This window comes from Salvelinus sp. IW2-2015, linkage group LG19 (genome assembly GCF_002910315.2).
Source record: "Salvelinus sp. IW2-2015 linkage group LG19, ASM291031v2, whole genome shotgun sequence".
Taxonomy (NCBI): Eukaryota; Metazoa; Chordata; class Actinopteri; order Salmoniformes; family Salmonidae; genus Salvelinus; species Salvelinus sp. IW2-2015.
Window position 1 is genome coordinate 10,144,080 of NC_036859.1, and position 21,797 is coordinate 10,165,876.

At 41.9% G+C, this 21,797-nt stretch overlaps 1 protein-coding gene across 2 annotated transcripts; it reads left to right on the forward strand.

Moving 5' to 3' along the window:
• Positions 1–1,123: 1,123 nt before the first annotated feature.
• On the forward strand, positions 1,124–20,283 carry LOC111979318 (E3 ubiquitin-protein ligase znrf1-like). 2 transcript variants are annotated; one of them, XM_024009783.2, is made up of 5 exons: positions 1,124–1,842; positions 5,056–5,151; positions 5,719–5,824; positions 15,565–15,664; positions 15,822–20,283. In XM_024009783.2, exons 1-4 carry the CDS (start codon positions 1,344–1,346, stop codon positions 15,620–15,622), a joined length of 759 nt encoding a protein of 252 aa, XP_023865551.1. In that variant the 5' UTR covers positions 1,124–1,343; the 3' UTR covers positions 15,623–15,664; positions 15,822–20,283. The 2 variants fall into 2 exon arrangements, with proteins under 2 accessions (XP_023865551.1, XP_023865552.1); XM_024009784.1 differs by having other exon boundaries at positions 20,013–20,283.
• The last annotated feature ends 1,514 nt before the right edge of the window (positions 20,284–21,797 follow it).

Here is a 21,797-nt window from a genome sequence, read left to right on the forward strand (position 1 = left end):
TGACCTACTGTCCCCAACCAAGGTTCAGAATGTCCCCTGACTACCCTTCTATATTGCACACTCTTTAGTTTGTCCATTTTCATCTCAGACATTTTTAGATGAATTTTGTAAACTTTCTAATTTCGATACGTCCTTGGTCATGTGACTCAAACAAGGTTCAGAATGTTCACTGACTACCCTTCACTGCAAAGGGCAGTGTGGAGTGCAATAGAGATTGCATCATCTGTGGATCTGTTTGGGCAGTATGCAAGTTGGAGTGGGTCTAGGGTTTCTGGGATAATGGTGTTGATGTGAGCCATTACCAGCCTTTCAAAGCACTTCATGGCTACGGACGTGAGTGCTACGGGTCTGTAGTCATTTAGGCAAGTTGTTTTTCCAACATCATGACACTTATTTGGAGTCTGTGGCTCTAGTGGTTTGAAAGCGTAAATATCAGTTGAATATCCAACTTGAAACTGCCTTTACCTTGGTATGAAAGCTTTGGGTAAAGTACCATCGGTGAAGATCACGAGAAGTGCGCATGTTTTGATTTATTGTGTTTGTGCTGATCAGAAGGAATGTGTGTTGGGCCTCACTCAAGTTGATGATTATCCTGGGTCGTGCATTGAGCTACGGAGCAGGGCACCTGTCAAAAGAGTAATTTCTGGAGCGTCGGAAGAAGTTGACATTGATATACTAAAGAATATTTTTGGAGTGGTCGATGTTCGTATGATGAATCATATGGTTATTGGCTTTTATAGCAATGGTGATGAATGGCACTGTGCAAGTTGAAAATTTGTTTAAAAAAAGATTGACATCATTGATGTTCCCCGTTGGGATTAAAAGACATCTGAGGAGCTACATGGAGTACTGGCTCATGCAGTGCCATACTCTCAGGCCCCAGAGCCTGAGCAGGGGATTTGAAGTTTTGAATGTCTGAAGGAGTGGGAATATATATTATTTATTTTTGTAAATGATTTTGTAGTTTGTGTGGATTAATTAAAATGTTCTCTTTCCTATAATGGAACGTACTTTTCTTTTGTAAATTTCTTCACAACCATCCAGTTGGTGGCGACGATACACGTTTTTGCGCGTAGTTCGCAATTTAGTTAGTTCGCAAAGAAGAAGAAGATGAAACTGAATTCACTTCCGCTGGCAACCAAAAGCAGTCAGACGTGAGGGATGTCAAAGAAAATTGAATGTGGAGAGAAGAGACGATTCAGAAACAGGAAAGGAACCGTTTGACAATACTCTATTTATAGAACAAAGATAATTTAAGAGTTCGTGGGAAGAATTTAAATAGACATTTCTAAAATAACACATTTTTAGCCAAATCTCCTGTTTTGTGGGTAAAAACGAAAGAGATGGGGACAAGAGCTAGTCGTTTACAAGAGGACCCAGTGTCTTCGGCTTTCGTCAAAGATGGCATAAAGCGCGATTCCTATCGACGACCCCGCTGCAATAGGCCCGCCAGTCTTAAGATAGACTTTTTGGGGAGTTTTGACGATTCGGAGACCAACCGTAGCCGATCGGAGGAGGGCAGCGATTCGGACATAGGGCAACAGGCGAGCGCCGTTGGAAGCCCCGCCGACCACAACAGCCACCCATCCATCAGCCAGTCATCACCAGCGGAAGACAACAGCGAATGCAAGCGCGAGGAAGACGGTAATAGCAGTCCCGAGGGTGCTGTCAACGGGGAACATCTGCCTGGAGAGGAGACAGGCCGCGTGTCTCACCGCACTTTCTCTGAACGTTTACCCGGTAATCGACACTCTAACGGGCGCAACGTCAGAATGAGAAGCATCAATCAACGCCCGGTGTCAGAGGCTTGGATTGGCCTCTACCGTGTCAACAACCGACATGGTGACAACCCTTTTTGTGTTTTGTTATGTATTGTTTTATTAAGTTGCAGTTCCTATTCACTTTTGGCAGATTAAAATCCTGTACACGGCATCATTTAGACAGTCAGTCAGTGTGAACAAAAACACAAATGTACCCTAGGTAGCAACGTTAATTGGCTTGGGCGCAAACATCTGTTATAGCTAATATGTGAGACGTGACACAAATTGGCCAGACTTACTACTGAAACGGCATTCTTGGAGGGGTGATTTTCTCTCGTGCATACAAGCTACTTGACTTACAGCTGAACCCATTGTATTAAGTTGTGACTATCAGGCTGCTGTGTCGTTCCACCTCAAAAAGCACAAGAAAGAGAATTGACACCCACCATCTCAGATTGTCCTGAAATGTTTTCTGTAGTTAGAGACAGAGGATGGGATGTTTAGGATGTCCCTACGCAATGGAAGTTTACATTTTAAATGGTTATGGTAAGGGTTATGCTTAAGGTTTGGGTAGGGGTTAATGTTATAGTTTATGGTAGTGACGTCCCAGTAAAAGTTTGCTAATAGTTTTTATTAGAAGTATGAATTTCAGCACCCTGCAGAAGGACCACAGTTGTACAGGACAAACATTTTCAGAATTGCCATTTTTACAAGAATCGACTGATGGTGACTCAATGTTTGACTAAGCAAAAACGTTTTTGTTTGCAATTTTTGCACATGTACAAAAAAAATAAAAAAAATAAGTACATTTACATAAGTATTCAGAAACCTTTACTCAGTACTTTGTCTAAGCACCTTTGGCAATGATTACAGCCTCAAGTCTTCTTGGGTATAACGCTATAAGCTTGGCACACCTGTATTTGGGGAGTTTCTTCCATTCCTCTCTGCAGTTCCTCTCAAGCTCTGTCAGGTTGGATGGGGAGCGTCGCTGCACAGCTATTTTCAGGTCTCTCCAGCGATGTTCGATCGGGTTCAAGTCCGGGCTCTGGCTGGGCCACTCAAGGGCATTCAGAGACTAGTTCTGAGGCCACTCCTGCGTTGTCTTGGCTGTTTGCTTAGGGTCGTTGTCCTGTTGGAAGGTGAACATTCACCCCAGTCTGAGGTCCTAAGCGCACTGGGGACAGTTTTCATCAAGGATCTCTCTGTACTTTTCTCCGTTCATCTTTCCCTCGATCCTGACTAGTCTCCCTGCCTCTGAAAAACATCCCCACAGCATGATGCTGCCACCACCATGCTTCACCGTAGGGAAGGTGCCAGGTTTCCTCCAGACGTGACACTTGGCATTCAGGCCAAAGAGTTCAATCTGGTTTCATCAGACCAGAGAATCTTGTGTCTCATGGTCAGAGTCCTTTAGGGACCTTTTGGCAAACTCCAAGCGGGCTGTCATGTGCCTTTTGCTGAGGAATGGCTTCCGTCTGGCCACTACCATAAATTGGTGGAGTGCTGCAGAAATGGTTGTCCTTCTGGAAGGTTCTCCCATCTCCACAGAGGAACTCTGGAGCTCTGTCAGAGTGACCATCGGGTTCATGGTCACCTTCCTGATCAAGGCCCTTCTCCCCCGATTGCTCAGTTTGGCCGGGCAGCAAGCTCTAGGAAGAGTCTTGTTGGTTCTAAACTTATTCTATTTAAGAATGATGGGGGCCAATATGTTCTTGGGGACCTTGAATGCTGCAGAAATTTTTTGGTACCCTTCCCTAGATCTGGGACTCAACACAATCCTGTCTCGGAGCTCTACGGACAATTCCTTCGACCTCATGGCTTGGTCTTTGCTCTGACACGCACTGTCAACTGTGGGACCTTATATAGGCAGGTGTGTGCCTTTCCAAATCATGTCCAATGACTTGAATTTACCACAGGTGGACTCTAATCAAGTGGTAGAAACATCTCAAGGATGATCAATGGAAACAGGATGCACCTGAGCTCAATGTTGAGTCTCATAGCAAATAGCCTGAATATTTATGTAAATAAGGTATTTCAGTTTTTTATTTTTAAGACATTTACAAAAATTTCTATTTTTTTTTTGCTTTGTCATTATGGGGTATTGTGTAGATTGTTGAGGGGGGAAAAACGACTTAATCAATTTTAGAACAAGGCTGTAACGTAACAAAATGTGGAAAAAGTCAAGTGGTCTGAATACTTTCCAATTGCACTGTATGAGATCATCAAATTATATTTAGCTCTTAAACACACTGAGGCTTGGTGATTATCGAGGGGGAGATTGTCGGAAAGATTTTTCAAATAACCTACTGTGAGGAACTATAGTTTTAATATCTTTTTTTATTTTTATTTTTTATACTTTGACTTTACTACATTGCTGCGCAGCAGGCCAGGTACTTCTATGTGTGCTCAGGCGCCCACGCTCCCTCATCATTAACAGGACAGAGAAACTAGACACATGCTCATTGCTCACATGGACCACTCCAAACAAAAGACAATTTTTAAAAATTGACAACTTGTCAATTATGGTTATGAAATAAACCAAAACTTGTTTCAGGTTGTGTAGCATGTTGTGAACTCTGCAAACAACATTTCCACTCCGAGAATGAGATCGGTAAATGACTGTAATTAATTCATGCAGGAACAGAAATTGATGTAACCAAATTACGGGGATTAACTGTACATGTACTACTGGTGGCATGTAATGGGGAATTTATAAAAAATAAGCTTCCCTTATAGTCATAGGCCTACGAAACAATCCACAGCTATTTTTTTTTAAAGAAGCTTTCACATATGGCCAGGTCCTGACTGACAAGGAAGAATCTCACAGTGTAGGCCTACATTATTAATCAGACAGATGGACAGAAGTGATTGTATGTCAGTGAGACCCCTACCCAAACCAAGCTTTGGATTTATTTTCCCACGCGCCATTAATCCAGCCCCCTAGCAGGTCTAGGAAATGGGTCAAAGTCCTCACATGGGCACAGCTGACAGCAGGGCCAGAGAGGGAGGGGATATGTAGGCCAACTGGGCACACACTTCCCCCATGTCGTCCCACCCCTGAGGCTGGACTCCTCTTGTTATGCATGTTGTCTGGTGGAATGATGATGACTGGAAAACTAATCATGAGTTAGTTGACCTGACATTGTCAGGATGATACTCAAATCACACAAATGTCAACATCTACTAAAGACCCATGGCATGCATGATGGACAAGTTGATTTGATCTTCTCCCCGCTTTTGTTTGTCTAATGTTTCGTCGTTAATCATGCGCATGTTTTTGTCATCCCATCCCCAGATATCCGCTGTCCGTTCTGCTCCAAGTCTTTCTCGGGGGGCAAGATTGAGAATCACCTGTTGAGCTGCCTCACATCTCCACCTCTCCCTTACAACAGTGAGTATGAGTGCACCAAAAACGCAGAGCAGGGGCCTGTTTCATTTGTTACAAACAAAAGAGGCTCTTTACATTCACCCAGAGAAAGGGTTGACATTGTATGGTAAACAGTGGTGTTATAGTGGTGGCAGGTAGCCTAGCGGTTAGAGCTTTGGGCCAGTAACTATAATGTTGCTAGTTCAAATCCCCGAGCCGACAAGGTGAAACATCTGTCTGTGCCCTTGAGCAAGGCACTTAATCCTATTTGCTCCAGGTTTACCTTTGAATGGCAGACCCTGGCCGTGACCCCATTCTCAGAGGGATATGGAAAAAACACATTTCCAAATCACACACATTAATGCACACTTGTACATGTTTGAAATAGGACAAATGTAAGCACCCACCAAATAATTATATTTACAGTCTATTACACAAACAGTAGCATATATGAAAGTTCAGGCATAATGTGTGTTTGAAAGTATGTATGTTAAAAGTCCCTTCCCTGCCCCCTGGGTTTGTGATGACACTTTAACGTCTATCTGTCATGTCTGTGATGTGTGTGTGTGTGTGTGTGTGTTGTGTTCTCAGCGGACGTGCTCAGTAAGGACAGCGGTGAGTGTTCCATCTGTCTGGAGGAGCTGCAGCAGGGAGAGACCATTGCCCGGCTGGCCTGCCTATGTGTCTACCACAAGGGGTAATAGCACTAGGCCTTTTCACACGCATTGTTTTTAACATTGGGCTAACTTAGCCCCAGGCTATGACTGACCCTGGGTTAGCTTGTCCTGTGTTCACCAAGCATTTGTTAACATGGGCTAAGCTCTAGCTCAGGACCAAGCATTCACACTTCTCAAAGCCTTGGGCCAGTGGTTCCCAAACTTAAATATATATTTTTTAAGGAGCTCAGTCAGGCTTACTCTTGAAAGTTGTAATATTACAATGCACAAGGTGCAATTTTCGAATCAGCAGTTTTCCTCTTGTAATTGCAGACCAAAGAAAGAGCTATTCATAACTTGTCAGAAATGTCTAGATCAACTAGCCCATTTCAGCTAACGTTATTTAGCTAGGTTTTTTAGCCCATTGATTTTGTTGTTGTTTGAGTCACTCAGATATCACATGAACACACAAGACATGGCAAAGCTTGTAGAATTGCTGGAAATTAGCTTTAAAACTGCAAAATTTGATCTCCACCCCATGGCAAAATGTATAGAATAGCAGGAAATAAGCGTTAAACCTGCAAAATGTTCTCTCTGCCAACAAGAAGGGTGTGAACAGTCTGTCATGGACAGTGCTTGTGCCCATCTCAGCCACGTGACCAATGCGTACTAGGGTCACTCTGAAATAATAATATAATAATAATCAATAATTGGGCTCTTTGTTCAACCATTTTACACAAAATCCACTCTCACATAGGTACGTGGTTGCAAAGGGCATCAGTCGACCAATCGATTGGTCGAATCGATTGGTCGAAGTGTTTCAACTTATTTTTACATATATAAACAGTGGTTGAATAAAATCAACTACATATGCACTGAGCTTGTCTGATGCTTTAAGCACACTGTTTGATTAAATAATGAAAACACACAAATGACTCAAGAAAGAGCCCGATGGTCACACTGTGTTAAAAAAAAATGACAGTGATTGCCTGTGTGACTGGTGCACGTTGTCTCACTCTCCTCCCTACTGCAGCGAAAAGGAACCACAGCAGAGCAAGTGTTTATTGCGCTGTCCGTGCTGAAGCTGCAACATTTCAGCCATTTCGTTTTTTTACTTGTTTCTGACTGAAAAGTTCTGTTACCAAAATCCCTTATTTGGAAAAACATTCCCTCAACCCTTGCTCTCTTTACATGAAACATGTAAGCATTGCATGCATGTGACCAATAGGGCCTGACCTATAGCCTATCATAATTACAACAATAAATTGTTTATAACAAACTCTGAACACAGTAACACATGACAGCTAAATGTATGTGGAGGAAGTGAAAAAGAAACTCGGAAACAGGCAAATGTTTACTGGTTGCTCAGGAGGGAAAGAGGAAGTCAGGTCTGTGGAAGACATTTGGCATTTGAAAAAGGAGGGTATAAGAGCAAGGGTTGCGTGAGTATTGTGTGTATTTTTTCGGACCATTTGAAACCGTGTAAACAACACAAAATAAACAAGTGTACCGGAGAGTCTTTTCTAACGGGGAAAAAATATCTATCAAGCCTTTATTACAGCAGACCTAAAAACAATTGCATGCGTTTGTGAATTGTAGTTTATGTATCATTTAGGCTAATTATTCATAGCGCCCTTTGTTTAATTTTAAAACTAAAATGCTTGATTTGCATTTCAAAGCATGAATGTCTCGTATGCGGTGTGATGGCATGGACGAATGAATGATTGATTGATACGGTAGCCTGTATATTGAAATGTAGGCTTACCGTAATTTCCGGACTATAAGCCGCTACTTTTTCCCACGCTTTGAACCTCGATTCATGCCGCCAAAAAACTGAGCACCGTCACATAATGTGACGTAAATCGAGCGCGCTCAAACTTCCCATCATGCCAGTGGGTCCTGACAGCGTGGAGCATTGTCAAAAAATCCACTATCATCAACGGGTTTCGAAAGGCTGGACTGCTGCGTGTTGAAGAGGGCAGCATGAGCTCAGCGGGGAATTTGCCTCCGGATGAAAGTGACGAGAGCGACAATGAAAACGATCCAACATCGGATGAAGCAATTCTGAGGCTATTCAACTCCAACACCGAAGGAGATGACTTCAGTGGTTTCAGTGCACAGGAGGAGGAAGATAGTGACCAATGACTTTCTTGGTAGGCTACTGTTTACTGCTATTTTTTTAAATTTTTGTTACAAGCCGTGTTTCGTTAAAGCCTATTTATTTTTGTTACAAGCCGTGTTTCGTTTAAAAGCCTATTTATTTTTGTTACAAGCCGTGTTTCGTTTAAAGGCTGTGTAAAATTCATTTGTTTCAATGTACCGGTAGGCACCTGCGGCTTATAGACATGTGCGGCTTATTTATGTACAAAATACATATATTTTTTAAATTCAGTGGGTGCGGCTTATATTCAGGTGCGCTTAATAGTCCAGAAATTACGGTAAGTAAGTTATGGTTTTAAGATCAAACAGTACGCGCTCTTAGGCCTACAGCTCGATGGTGGTTATACAAGGCTACTATACAAAGCCTACCAATGATAACGACTACTTATTACTATAATGATGATCATAATAATTGTAATAATAACAATAAGGAGATCAAGAAAAAGGAGGGTATAGGAGCGAGTGCTGCGTGCATATGTGTAACAAACAGGTGCTGTTAGATTACAATATTTTTGTTCTGCCTGTTTGGAACAGTGTAAACAATATATTTATAAGTAATACCAGTCTGTTCTAACAAAATAAAATGGTAAAGCAACCAAATCTGTGAAATTGCTTTATCCAAAATTTTGCCTTTGCATTTATTTTTTTGAACCTTTAATTAACTAGGCAAGTCAGTTAAGAACACATTCTTATTTGCAATGACTGCCTACCAAGCATGAGGCTTGGTGCTCACGGAATCAGTAGGGTATTAAACAAACAGGCAACAGAAGCAAAATCTGTCTTATTTCTGTAGATATATATGGATGATTTATAAAGTCCAGCACATTTAGCAGTTAGGCTATTGATTATTAACCTAATTAAGTTGGGGTTTCCTGTCTCCTCAATTTTCAATTAAGCTAAGGCAAGGGCTTTTTCTCCTGTCTCTGCTGCTGCCTCCACCGCATTGTTCTCAATCCCAATATGCTGGTTAACTTTGCTATTTTGCACATAGGGGAAGGCGCCAATTCTACTGCGCACTGAATATTATTTCAGAACCACGAACAGCGAACTTATCCAATGCGGGAGAAAGCACATTTGTTATAAAATATTAGATTTTAGTGTTGCACCGTTATTTTTCCATAATATAACCATATACAATTTCAGTATCACATGTCTTAGTGATGGACTGTGTCATCCCCGTGGCCTCCGCAATGGATTAGTTCACTGAGACAGGCGCGAATCAGACAGTCTTGTGCACCATAATATTTTTTTTTAAATGGAAGTGCAACTGCTCGACTAGAGAAACCTCGGTCGACCAACAGCCTATCAACCAAACAATCGACCAGTCGACTAAATGGGGTCAGCCCTAATAGCGATATCCAAATAAATGTCAATAGAAAAGCTATGAAAACAGACGTAAAGGGAGTGTTTTCTGCCCTTCCAGCTGTAGAGTTTGTGGCATCAATTGGCTAGCTAAGTGAGAAGACATTAGCCAGTGCAAGCAACCATTTATGTTAGCCATAGCAACCAATGTTTTTGCTTTGATTGAAGTTGTTTATTTTTGTCAGGTTTTTGTCCTCGGATGGAAGGGTGAAATAGTATAAATGTACTTGTCAAAATTGCGTGCAGAACGAATCACAAGCATATGCAAAGTAAGTGAAAGTGCAGCTTTTGTGATTGGACAGTGAATATTCTATGTATTGTTCTTGACCCTGTTTCATGCTGGCTATTTTGGCACCATGTTTCCCCGTAAAACCAGAGCAGGGCCAGCTAGCTCTGGGCTAAGGTGTTGGTGCTAGCCCCCGGCTAAAATCTCCCTTAGCCCATCTTTACAAAAAAAGATTGCAGTTTTGAGACTGCAGTAAAAGTGCAATAACTGCAGCTGATTGTGATATTTTGGACGCAGTATTGCAGAATAACTGCAGTTGAACTGCCCTGTAACTGCAGTCACACTGCAAAATTACATTTTTCCCCCCTTCTCTTGGACGTGGTATTTGCAGCGTAATGCAGTTATACTGCACTCTGACTGCAATCTTTTTTCATAAGGGCAGAGCTAAGGAGGCTAGTCCTGAGACGCGATAGTCGTCTCCGGTACGCGTCCTCTTCATTTGAATGTGTTGACAGAAATTTGAGAAATTGCTTGAGCTGCGCTGACATTCAGAAAGTATGAAAGCCAATGGTACAATATTCTAGAACACTGCTGTGCGTACGAGAACATGTTTTGGACGACGGTAAACTCTTTTGCCCTGGGCTGAGGTGCAGTGTGAACGTGCCTACTGAGGATTTAGTGCCTTAAGAAAATATTCATACCCCTTGACTTATTTCACATTTTGTTGTGTTAGTGTGAATTCAAAATGGGTTACATATTTTATTTTTTGAATCAATTGACCACAATACCCCATAATGACAAAGTGAAAACATGTTTTTAGTCATTTTTGCAAATGTATATAAAAAATAAAATAATCTCAGTTATAGGTATCCACACCCCTGAGTCAATACATGTTAGAATAACGTTTGGCAGCGATTACAGCTGTGAGTCTTTCTGGGTAAGTCTCTTAAGAGCTTTGCACACCTGGATTGTGCAACATTTGCACATGTATTATTTAAAAAAATCTTCAAGCTCTGTCAAGTTGGTTGTTGATCAGTGCTAGACAGCCATTTTCATGTCTTGCCATAGATTTTCAAGCCTATTTAAGTGAAAACTGTAACTAGGCCATTCATGAACATTCAGTGTCATCTTGATAAGCTTACTCCAGTGTATATTTGGCCTTGTGTTTTTGTCCTGCTGAAATGTGAATTTGTCTGTCGGAAAGCAGACTGAACCAGGTTTTCCTCTAGGATTTTGCCTGTGCTTAGCTCTATTCCGTTTCTTTTTATCCTAAAAAAAAGCTCCCTAGTCCTTGCTGATGACGAGCATACTCATAACATGATGCAGCCACCACTATGCTTGAAAATATGAAGTGGTACTCAGTGACGTGTTGGATTTGTCCCAAACATAACGCTTTGTATTCAGGACAAAAGGTACATTTCTTTGCCACCTTTTTTGCAGTATTACTTAAGTGCCTTATTGAAAACAAGATGCATGTTTTGAAATTGTACAGATTTCCTTCTTTTGTCATTTAGATTAGTATTGTTGAGTAAATACAATATTGTTGATCAATTATAAGTTTTCTCTTATCACAGCCATTAAACTCTGTAATTGTTTTATAGTCACCATTGGCCTCATGGTGAAATCCCTGAGGGGTTTCCTACTTCTCCGGCAACTGAGTTAGGAAGGACACCTGTATCTTTGTAGTCACTGGGTGTATTGATACACCATCCAAAGTGTAAATAATAACTTCACCATGCTCAAAGGGGTATTCATCATCTGTTTTTTGTTTTTTACCATTTACCAATAGGTGTCCCTGGTCTTTGTGGTTGAACATGTTTGAAATTCACTGCTTGAGTGAGGGACCTTACAACTATCTGTATGTTTGGGGTACAGAGATGAGGTAGTCATTCAAAAATCATGTTAAACACTATTATTGCACAGAGTGAGTCCATGCAACTTATTATGTGACTTGTTAAGCAAATGTTTACTCCTGAACTTATTTAGGCTCGCCATAACAAAGGGGTTGAATACTTATTGACTGAAGACATTTCAGCTTTTCATTTTTAAATAATATGTACACATTTCTAAAAACATAATTCCACTTTGACATTATGGGTTATTGTGTATAGGCCAGTGACACAAAATCTCATGATGTGGAAAAAGTCAAGGAGTGGTGAATACTTTCTGAAAGCACTGTACATGTGGCCCAGGAGACAAAGGGTGAACAAAGCACAGATCTGTGCAAAAAGTTGTGATGCAATCATGAGTTGCATTCGTTGGAACTCTCATTTAGTAATATGCCTTCCGGTCTATGTGAAATGACATGGTTATTTTGTCACTGCTTACTGCGTAAAAAAATCCAGTAATGTTTTTCTCCCACAAGTCATCTTTGATATCACTAAAAGCTCCATTGAATAATTTAAGACTTGAGAGAGTTGTTCATTGACTACTGCTCAGCGTTCAACACCATAGTACCCTCCAAGCTCATCACTAAGCTCAAGACCCTGGGACTGAACACCTTCCTCTGTAACTGGATCCTGGACTTCCTGGCGCGCTGCCCCCAGGTGATGGGTAGGGGGTAGGCAACAACACATCCGCCACGCTGACTCTCAACACGGGGGCCCTTTAGGGGTGCATGCTTAGTCCCCTCCTGTACTCCCTGTTCACCCATGACTGCGTGGCCACACACGACTCCAACACCCTCATTAAGTTTGTTGACGACAAGACTGGTAGGCCTGATCACCAACGATGATGAGACGGCCTATAGGGAAGAGGTCATGATCTGGCAGTGTGGTGCCAGGACAACAACCTTTCGTTGTCCAGAAAATGTTCTGACGTGTCAAATGTTGGTGGTTCATCTTGTAGTATGAGCGGTGCCTCAACGCGATTGGACAAGGACTGCAGCTAATAGCCAAGGAGCACTCAACATGTGAGACCAAAACAATGATGGCGAAGAAGAAAGCAACAACAACGCGCAGGTTGTCACTAGTTGCCACAGTCAAAATTGTCTATATCGTAAAAAAATTCATAACCTCTAAACCTTTTGCTTAACCTTAAATTATCAGTGTGGTTAAGTTTAAAATCAGATTTTAAAGAAGAGAAATTGTAGAAATAGGCGGGGTTTCTCCTTAATTATGACAGATTGGTGGAGCTGTGGAGAGAATGCAGCTGCCTTTTTCAATATTTAAATGTTTTCACCTCCAATTCCCTCAAGAATATAAGTCCAGATTGTCCACGTCGGCCCAACCATTTGCGGGTCCATATTCTTCACTTCCGTCTCTTAAAAAAAAAAAAAAAGTTTCTGCACATAATAATGTGCACACTTATAAAGCAACTCGCTGTTTGCGTGTTGGCAGGATCAAGTAGGGAATTATTGTGTAATGTGAGCACCCACGACCTGGGGTTGAGAATGGACAGAATTAAAGATTTGAGACATGGAAATCGGGAACTGTGAGCATGGCCAAGTTAAGATTTTAGAAGTTGTATAGTGTATGCCCAGCATAAGGAATTAACATGGTCCACCCACACCTTCACAGTCATGAAGAGGCTGAGAAGATTTGTCAAGGGCCCTCAGATCATCAAAAGGTTATACAGCTGCACAGTTAAGAGCATCTTGGCTGACTGCATCTCTGCTTGGTGGCAACTGCTTGGCATCCGACCACAAAGCGCTAGAGGGTAGTGCGTACGGCACAGTACATCACTGGGGCTGAGCTCCCTACAATCCAGTCTATACCAGGTGGTGTCAGAGAAAGATCCTAAAATGTATCAAAGACTCCAGCCACCCAAGTCATAGACAGTTTTCTCTGCCACGGCACGGAAAGTGGTACCGATGCACCAAGTCTGTAACCAACAGGACCCTGAACAGCTTCTACCCCCAAGCCATAAGTCTGCTAAATAGTTAGTCCGAGTAGCTATTTGGTTATCTGCATTGACCCCCTTTGCTCTAACTCTTAAATCTTCACATATGCTGCTGCTACTACTTATTATCTATCCTGTTTCCTGTCACTTTGCCCCTTCCCATATGTATACTGAACTAAAAATATAAACGCAACATGCAACAATTTCAACGATTTTACTGAGTTACAGTTCATATAAGGAAATCAGTCAATTGAAATAAATTCATTAGAACCTAATCTATGGATTTCACATGGCTGCACAGGGACGCATCCATGGATGGGCCAGGGAGGGCATAGGGCCCACCCACTTGGGAGCCAGGCACACCCGCTGGGGAGCTAGGACATCACCAGCTGTCCTGGTGGCTGGTCTCAGATGATCCCGCAGGTGAAGAAGCCGGATGTGGAGGTCCTGGGCTGGCGTGCTTACACGTGGTCTGCGGTTGTGAGGCTGGTTGGACATAGTGCCAAATTCTCAAAAATTACATTGGAGGTGGCTTATGGTAGAGAAAGGAACATTCAATTCTCTAACAACAGCTCTGGTTGATGTTCCTGTAGTCAGCATGCCAATTGCGCACTCCTTCAACTTGAGACATCTGTGGCATTGTTTTGTGTGACAAATCTGCACATATGAGTGGCCTTTTATTGTCCCCAGCACACAGTGCACCTGTGTAAAGATCATGCTGTTTAATCAGCTTCTTGATATGCCACACCTGTCAGGTGGATGTATTATCTTGGCAAAGGAGAAATGCTCACTAATTATTGCAGAAAATATGAGGGAAATAATATTTTTGTGCGTATGGAAAATTTCTGGGATCTTTTATTTCAGCTCATGAAACATGGCACCAACACTTTACATGTTGCGTTTGTTTTTTATTCAGTATACAGTACCCCATGCATATACTGAGTATACAAAACATTAAGAACATGACAGACTGACCTGGTGAATCCAGGTGAAACTATGATCCCTTATTGACGTCACTCAATCAGTGTAGATGAAGGGAAGGAGACAGCTTAAAGAAGGATTTTTAAGCCTTGGTACAATTGAGACGTGTGTGTGTGTGTGCCATTCAGAGGGTGAATGGGCAAGGCAAAATATTTTAAGTGTCAAGAACTTCAACGCTGCTAGGTTTTTCACGCTCAACAGTTTCCCGTGTGTACATGGGCCAGCATCTCTGTGGAACACTTTAGTCACGTTGTAGAGTCCATGCCAGACGAATTGAGGCTGTTCTGAGGGCAAAGGGGGGGAGGGGGGTGCAACTCAATATTAGGAAGGCGTTCCTTATGTTTAGTACACTGCTCAAAAAAATAAAGGGAACACTTAAACAACACAATGTAACTCCAAGTCAATCACACTTCTGTGAAATCAAACTGTCCACTTAGGAAGCAACACTGATTGACAATAAATTTCACATGCTGTTGTGCAAATGGAATAGACAAAAGGTGGAAATTATAGGCAATTAGCAAGACACCCAGCAGCAGGACCGCTACCTCCGCCTTTGTGCAAGGAGGAGCACTGCCAGAGCCCTGCAAAATGACCTCCAGCAGAAAGGCGGAGGTACAAAGATTTCACAGAAGTGTGATTGACTTGGAGTTACATTGTGTTGTTTAAGTGTTCCCTTTATTTTTTTGAGCAGTGTATTAATGTTTGGTATACTCCGTGTATAGCCAAGTTATTATTTATTTATTTATTTTTCTATTTTTCCTCTCTGCATTGTTGGAAAGGGCCCATAAGTAAGCGTTTCACATTTTTATTTTTATTTGATTTTTGATTTTGAAGAACACTTGTGGGAGCATCAAGCAGTGAGCGGCTATAACCTTATTTTCTTTACCAGAATGACCTAACCTTATCGCAAGTCATTCACCTCTGTTTGACTAAGAGGTATTTTAAGGTGTGAACCTCCTTTTGAAAGAAATACAGTAACCACAAAATGTGTTTCTAATCCGGCTGTCTCACAGTGAGTCAGTCAGCTGCCTGTACCATGGTCAGAGTTAAGTCCCACCCTGGGACCACAGATGGGATTGAGTTATGTAACTTAAACTGCTGTAATACATATGTTCTGCATGGTCCAGAATAAGTGATAATCCAAAGGGAAAACAGCCATTCCATTTCTGTATGTCTCATTACATGTCTTTGTGTCTCTCTTTCTCTGTCCAGCTGTATTGACTCCTGGTCCAAGGTGAAGCCATGCTGTCCCGAACACCCTATTGATTGACTCATGGGTCACATGTCCTGCTCAGGGACACACCTGACTCAGGTACGTACGTGTTCATGACCCCATTTATTCCAACCCCATGATGTCACGCTAGCCAACAGGGTAGAAGTTAGTGTGGACAAAATATTATGTGAAATAGGAAGTTACATTCCAAGTGTGAGGAAAGTATAAATATTTGATGTACTTTTTTCCCCCACAGGAGACTGCAATGTTTCTATAATTGCAGCAAATATATTACAGCAAAGAAAAATACCAGAGGCAAGCCTCCTAATTTTACTGACCCAGACACAGCCCCAAAAGGATGCGACCGCAGACCACTTTTTTCTCTTCGACCTGGTTCAGTCCATTTGAGCTGGTTCAGTCTGTTTGAGCTCACCTCAGACCACTTTAACTACCGCTGGAATAGACAGACACCTCTCCTCTGTGAACATAGCCCAAACTATAAACTGCTGCACTCCAGAAAAACGGTAAATCGATATATTATCATACCAGGTTGACAGTCCCGTGAAAGTCCTTTTTAACTCGAGGAGGAGAGGAAAAATTTGTGTTTCTGTTGTCCCATGCATTCCTCTTCCCCTAATGTGGACTTTTCCATATGGGATAGGTCATTTTTGTCTTTTATGATGCAGCAAAACAATATTGGGTAGAGATTCACGTTCCAGTGAATAAATGTTTCTGCCCATAAAAGATAACCATCCCAGCTCTGAAAATGTTAACTGTTCATGCTTAAATATTGCAATGCATTGTTTTTTATAGCCCGATGTTGGAAAGCAGGGCTTTATGTTGTGGATGGGTTTGCTGTAGTAGTGATTGTAGGTGGTTTTCTATTGTCACCATGATACATTTCAGGAGAAGGATGGTGGGTGTGGAGTTAAAAGCGGATGATGTCAGTTTGTGTGGTTGGTTGGTGCTGAACCCACTGTGTTAGCGCCTTTTACCGCAGCTACAGTAGGTTGTTGGCATTTCCCAGGCCATAGTACTGGTGTCATGCCCATACTAAGCACTTTTTACCCCAAGGCTGAACTTTCTTCTCAGATAAGGTGTGCTTGATTGAACCACAGTTGCTAATTTAGTAACACCAGTAGTGTGTGTGTGTTTATATATGTGTGATAGCGGTGTGGACGAATGGGGACAGTCAATGTCCTGGATGACAGCGCCCGACTCTGGACAGCAGAGGCGAACTGCAGACTTCTCACTGGTTGTGTAAATGAGAGGTGTGTGTGTGTTCTTTGTGCCCTTATACCCTCTGGGTGAGATTGTTTTAACCCTAGCGTTGTTACATGTCATTTCAGCAAGCCATGACACCCACCATCTTAGATTGTTCTGAAATCGTTTCTGTAGTTAGAAACAGATAAGTGTTCCTGAATACTTTCCTGACACTACTTGTCTGTCACAGAGGACTGATACTACAGTGCCTCGGAAAGTATTCAGACCCCTTGACTTTTTCCACATTTTGTTTCGTTACAGCCTTATTCTAAAATGGATTACATTTTTAAAAATCCTTAGAAATCTACACACAATACCCCTTAATGAAAAAGCTTTTTTTTTCTTTTTTTTATTGCAAAAGAAAATTTGTCAACAGATAACTTACGTATTCAGACCCTTTGCTATAAGACTTGAAATTGAGCTCAGGTGCATCCTGTTTCCATTGATCATCATTGATGTTTCTACTACTTAATTGAATTTACCACAGGTGGATTCCAATCAATTGGACATGATTTGGAAAAGCACACACCTGTCTATATAAGGTTCCACAGTTGACAGTGCATGTCAGAGCAAAAACCAAGCCATGATGTCAAAGGAATTGTCCGAAGAGTTCGAAGACAGGATTGTGTCGAGGCACAGATCTGGGGAAGGGTACCAAAAAATGTCTGCAGCATTGAAGGTCCCCAAGAAAATAGTGGCCTCCATCATTCTTAAATGGAAGAAGTTTGGAATCACCAAGACTCTTCCTAGAGCTGGCCGCCCGGCCAAACTGAGCAATCGGGGAGAAGGGCCTTGGTCAGGGAGGTGACCAAGAACCCGATGGTCACTCTGACAGAGCTCCAGAGTTTTTCTGTGGAGATGGGAGAACCTTCCAGAAGGACAACCATCTCTGCAGCACTCTACCAGTCATGCCTTTATGGTAGTGGACAGATGTATGCATCTCCTTAGTAAAAGGTACATGACAGCCAGCTTGGAGTTTGCCAAAAGGCACCTAAAGACTCTGACCATGAAAAACAAGATTGAACTCTTTGACCTGAATGCCAAGCGTCACATCTGGAGGAAACCTGGCACCATTCCTACATTGAAGCATGGTGGTGGCAGGATCATGCTGTGGGGATGTTTTTCAGCAGCAGGGACTGGGAGACTAGTCAGGATCAAGGCAAAGATGAACGGAGCTAAGTACATCAGAGATCCTTGTTGAAAACCTGCTTCAGAGTGCTCAGGACCTCAGACTGGGGAGAAGGTTCACCTTCCAACAGGACAACGACCCTAAGCACATAGCCAAGACAATACAGGAGTTGCTTCCGGACAAGTCTCTGAATATCCTTGAGTGGCCCAGCCAGAGCCTGGACTTGAACCCGATCGAACATCTCTGGAGAGATCTGAAAATAGCTGTGCAGCAACGCTTCCCATCTAACCTGACAGAGCTTGAGAGGATCTGCAGAGAAGAATGAGAGAAGCTTCCCAAATACAGGTGTGCCAAGCTTGTAGTGTCATACCCAAGAAGACTCGAGGCTGTAATCACTGCTAAAGGTGCTTCAACAAAGTATTGAGTAAATGGTCTGAATACTTGTGTAAGTGGAATATTTCAGTTGTTTTTTTGTAATAAATTAACAAATGTCAACCACAAAAAATGTTTGCATTGTCATTATGGGGTATTGTGTGTAGATTGAGGGGGGAAAAAATGTTCATCGATTTTAGAATAAGGCTGTAACCTAACAAAATGCGGAAAAAGTCAAGGGGTCTGAATACTTTCCAAAGGCACTGTATATACTTGTTGGGACTGGTGGGGGGTCAGTGCCTGGCTTTTGACCATTCCTTTTGATTCCTCATGTCTAACTCATTGTTTGAAGAAAGTGTGGCCCAATTCAGATGTTAGGTACTATATTGAATAAATATTATAAGAATCCTATAAATGAAAATGCCCAATTTGGATGCAATCAATTAGCTTTCAAAAATATAATGTTGCACGAATGCTAATCTTATGTTTCTAACAGAAATTATTTCAGAACAAACTATGATGGTTGATGTCTACCCTCTTTCCTCTGCTTTAGGAACAAAGTAGCACTGTGGTCGTTCCAGCAGCACTATGATCGTTCCAGCACAACTATGGTCGTTCCACCTTTTTAAGGTGGAACGACCATAGTGCTACTTTGTTCCTAAAGCAGTGTGATTAAAAACATACTGCTACGATGACTTGGCCCTCCTCTCAGTGAGACCAACCCGTCCTGTCGTGCTGAAGGCATGTGGTGGTGTGTGGGTCATCGTCCCCCTGCCTCTCTCGCTCTGTCTGGGGTGTAGTCCGGAATGTTGGACCAGGCCCTATGCACTTGTCTGGCCATCTGGCTGCGTTCATGTCAATGTGAGGGATGATGTATTTTAGGGCATGATTACGCCATGAGGCATCTGCCTCGCCTATCCCATGCTTCCCATCGCTGGAGGCAATGAACAGCTGATGGGGGGATTTGTTGTATTAAGCCACCACCCTTCCCCATAAGAGGATTTTTAGACATTGTATTATTACCATATGTGTTAAAAAAAGCTACCGTTGCCTGTGTTGGCTGCCTTTGCCTGGTGAGAGGTTTGTGTCTGTCCAGGCTCCTATGGTGTAGTCTAGTCTGAGGATCAGTGGTGACGCTACAGTGAGTTTATCAAAGTATGGGCAGACTGCTGTAGACCAGCATGAGGATCAGTCCTGTTCAGCATTCCTATTGGATGATCTCCCAGAGTTCTTGCACCACATCCTGCACTCTGAGGTGCTACGACCTGTCGTGCCCTGGCAGCCCTGTGCATGTTACTCTTTCCACTTCAAAAAAGAAACTATTTCGCCAAAAGAATGTATGTCTGTGTAACTGAAACAGTGGGAGGGGATGTGTGTGAAAAAGAGGAATTGATCATTAGACCTAAATGTACTTTTTTTGTGTGTGGTGAATATGATGAATAATTATGTTGTTGTGTACATTGAGGGGGAGGGGGGGGGGGGGGGGAGAGAAAGGGTTGTCAGTAAAAATCTGGACAATCTGAAGCCCCAAATGTTACTTTACTACTCTCCCTTTTTAACTGTGTGGTGCAATACCTCAATTTTTACAAATGCTATTACTTGGCAGCATAGCTATTCTCCAAGGATGATATTTTCTATGTATTGTATTCTTGGCGTTTAATCACAGGGTTCTGTTCCTCCTAGACGCTGAGCTTTGTGACGGTTATGCTGATATATTCAATGAGAATGTTTAAGGTCACCACAGCGATATCTGCATCCCAAGATATGGACAATCTGCCTTCTCTTTGGTATAATAGAACAATTATGTGTATTTATTAAAGTGTAAATATGTATTGCAGTTCAAACTGGCTTGGTCTTTGTCTGTTCATTTTACTGTTTCTAAGCTCCAATCTTTTGTATGTCTCAAAGTTGGTTTTATATGTATTTTTTACAATAAATATACTTTTGAGCCCTGTTTTGTCAATGTCCTTGTTTAGGTGTTTGAGCACTGTTAATAACTGTTTCATGGCATGTTTGTTAATGGTCTTTGCCAAATAGGCAATGCTGACTGCTGTGACAGATTCACAGTTATCTACTGTAAATGACTAGCATACATGGAAACTAGCATACATTTAAGTCATTTAGCAGACGCTCTTATCCAGAGCGACTTACAAATTGGAAAGTTCATACATATTCATCCTGGTCCCCCCGTGGGGAATGAACCCACAACCCTGGCGTTGCAAGCGCCATGCTCTACCAACTGAGCCACACGGGACCACACATACATTTTTTAAAATTTTAAACCATGGTGAAATGTTATATTCCTTCCTGCATTCATTGGATTAAAAAAAATATGGTACTGGTTACTCAATCCTTTAAAGGCGTCTTCTGGTGATTAAAAAAAAAAAAAAAATCCTTGTGAGAGGCGATATCGCAAGTATAAAACAGTAAAGCACACACAAAAAGGGTAAAACAATGTTTTGAGCAAAATGTTTTCGTGCACACATTGCACCGACTGTGGCTCCCCTTTACAAGTATTTTTGAATGATTACCTCATCTCTATACCCCACACATACAATTATCTGTATTGTTCCTCAGTCAAGTATTTCAAACACAGATTCAACGTCAAAGACCAGGGAGGTTTTCCAAATCCTCGCAAAGAAGGGCACCTATTGGTAGATTAGTTTTTAAAAAAGCATCAAAACACCCAGTCACTACAAAGATACAGGTGTCCTTCCTAACTAGCCATGATCAACAACCAATTTGACAGAGCTTGAAGAATTTTTAAAGAATAATAGGCAAATGTTCCACAATCCAGGTGTGGAATGCTCTCACCAGAAAGACACAGCTGTAATCGCTGCCAATGGTGCTTCTACAAAGTAGACTCGGGTGGGAATACTTATGTAAATTGAATTTTTGTATTTCATTTAATACATTTGCAAAAATGTCTAAAACATGTTTTCACTTTATCATTAAGGGGTATTGTGTGTAGATGGGTGAGAAAAAAAATATTTAATACATTTTGTATTCAGACTAACAACAAAATGTGGAATAGGTCAAGGGGTATGAATACTTTCTGAAGGCACTGTATGATCTATCACTTAAGCCGTGTTCACATTGGCAGTGATTCAAATCCAATATATTTTCATAACCTATATACCCGATTCAAATCTGTTATTTTTCCTGGAGTCTGACTTGTTCACAAACAAATGAGTGAATGTGCTAGAAAGCTGAACAGCTATAGTACCTAGCTAGCTAGTTGATTGCTGTGGCTAGCTAGCTAGTTGACTGCTGTGGCTAGCTAGCTAGTTGACTGCTATGGCTAGCTAGCTAGTTGACTGCTGTGACTAGTTCGCTTGTTGACTGCTGTCGCTAGCCAAAAAGGACTAGTTTTGAAAGTTGGATCATCTTATCCTTTGAGGCTTTAAATGTGTTCTCCCCCCTATGATTTTGAGCATTCAAAGCAACTGGGGAACGTCCATGGCATGT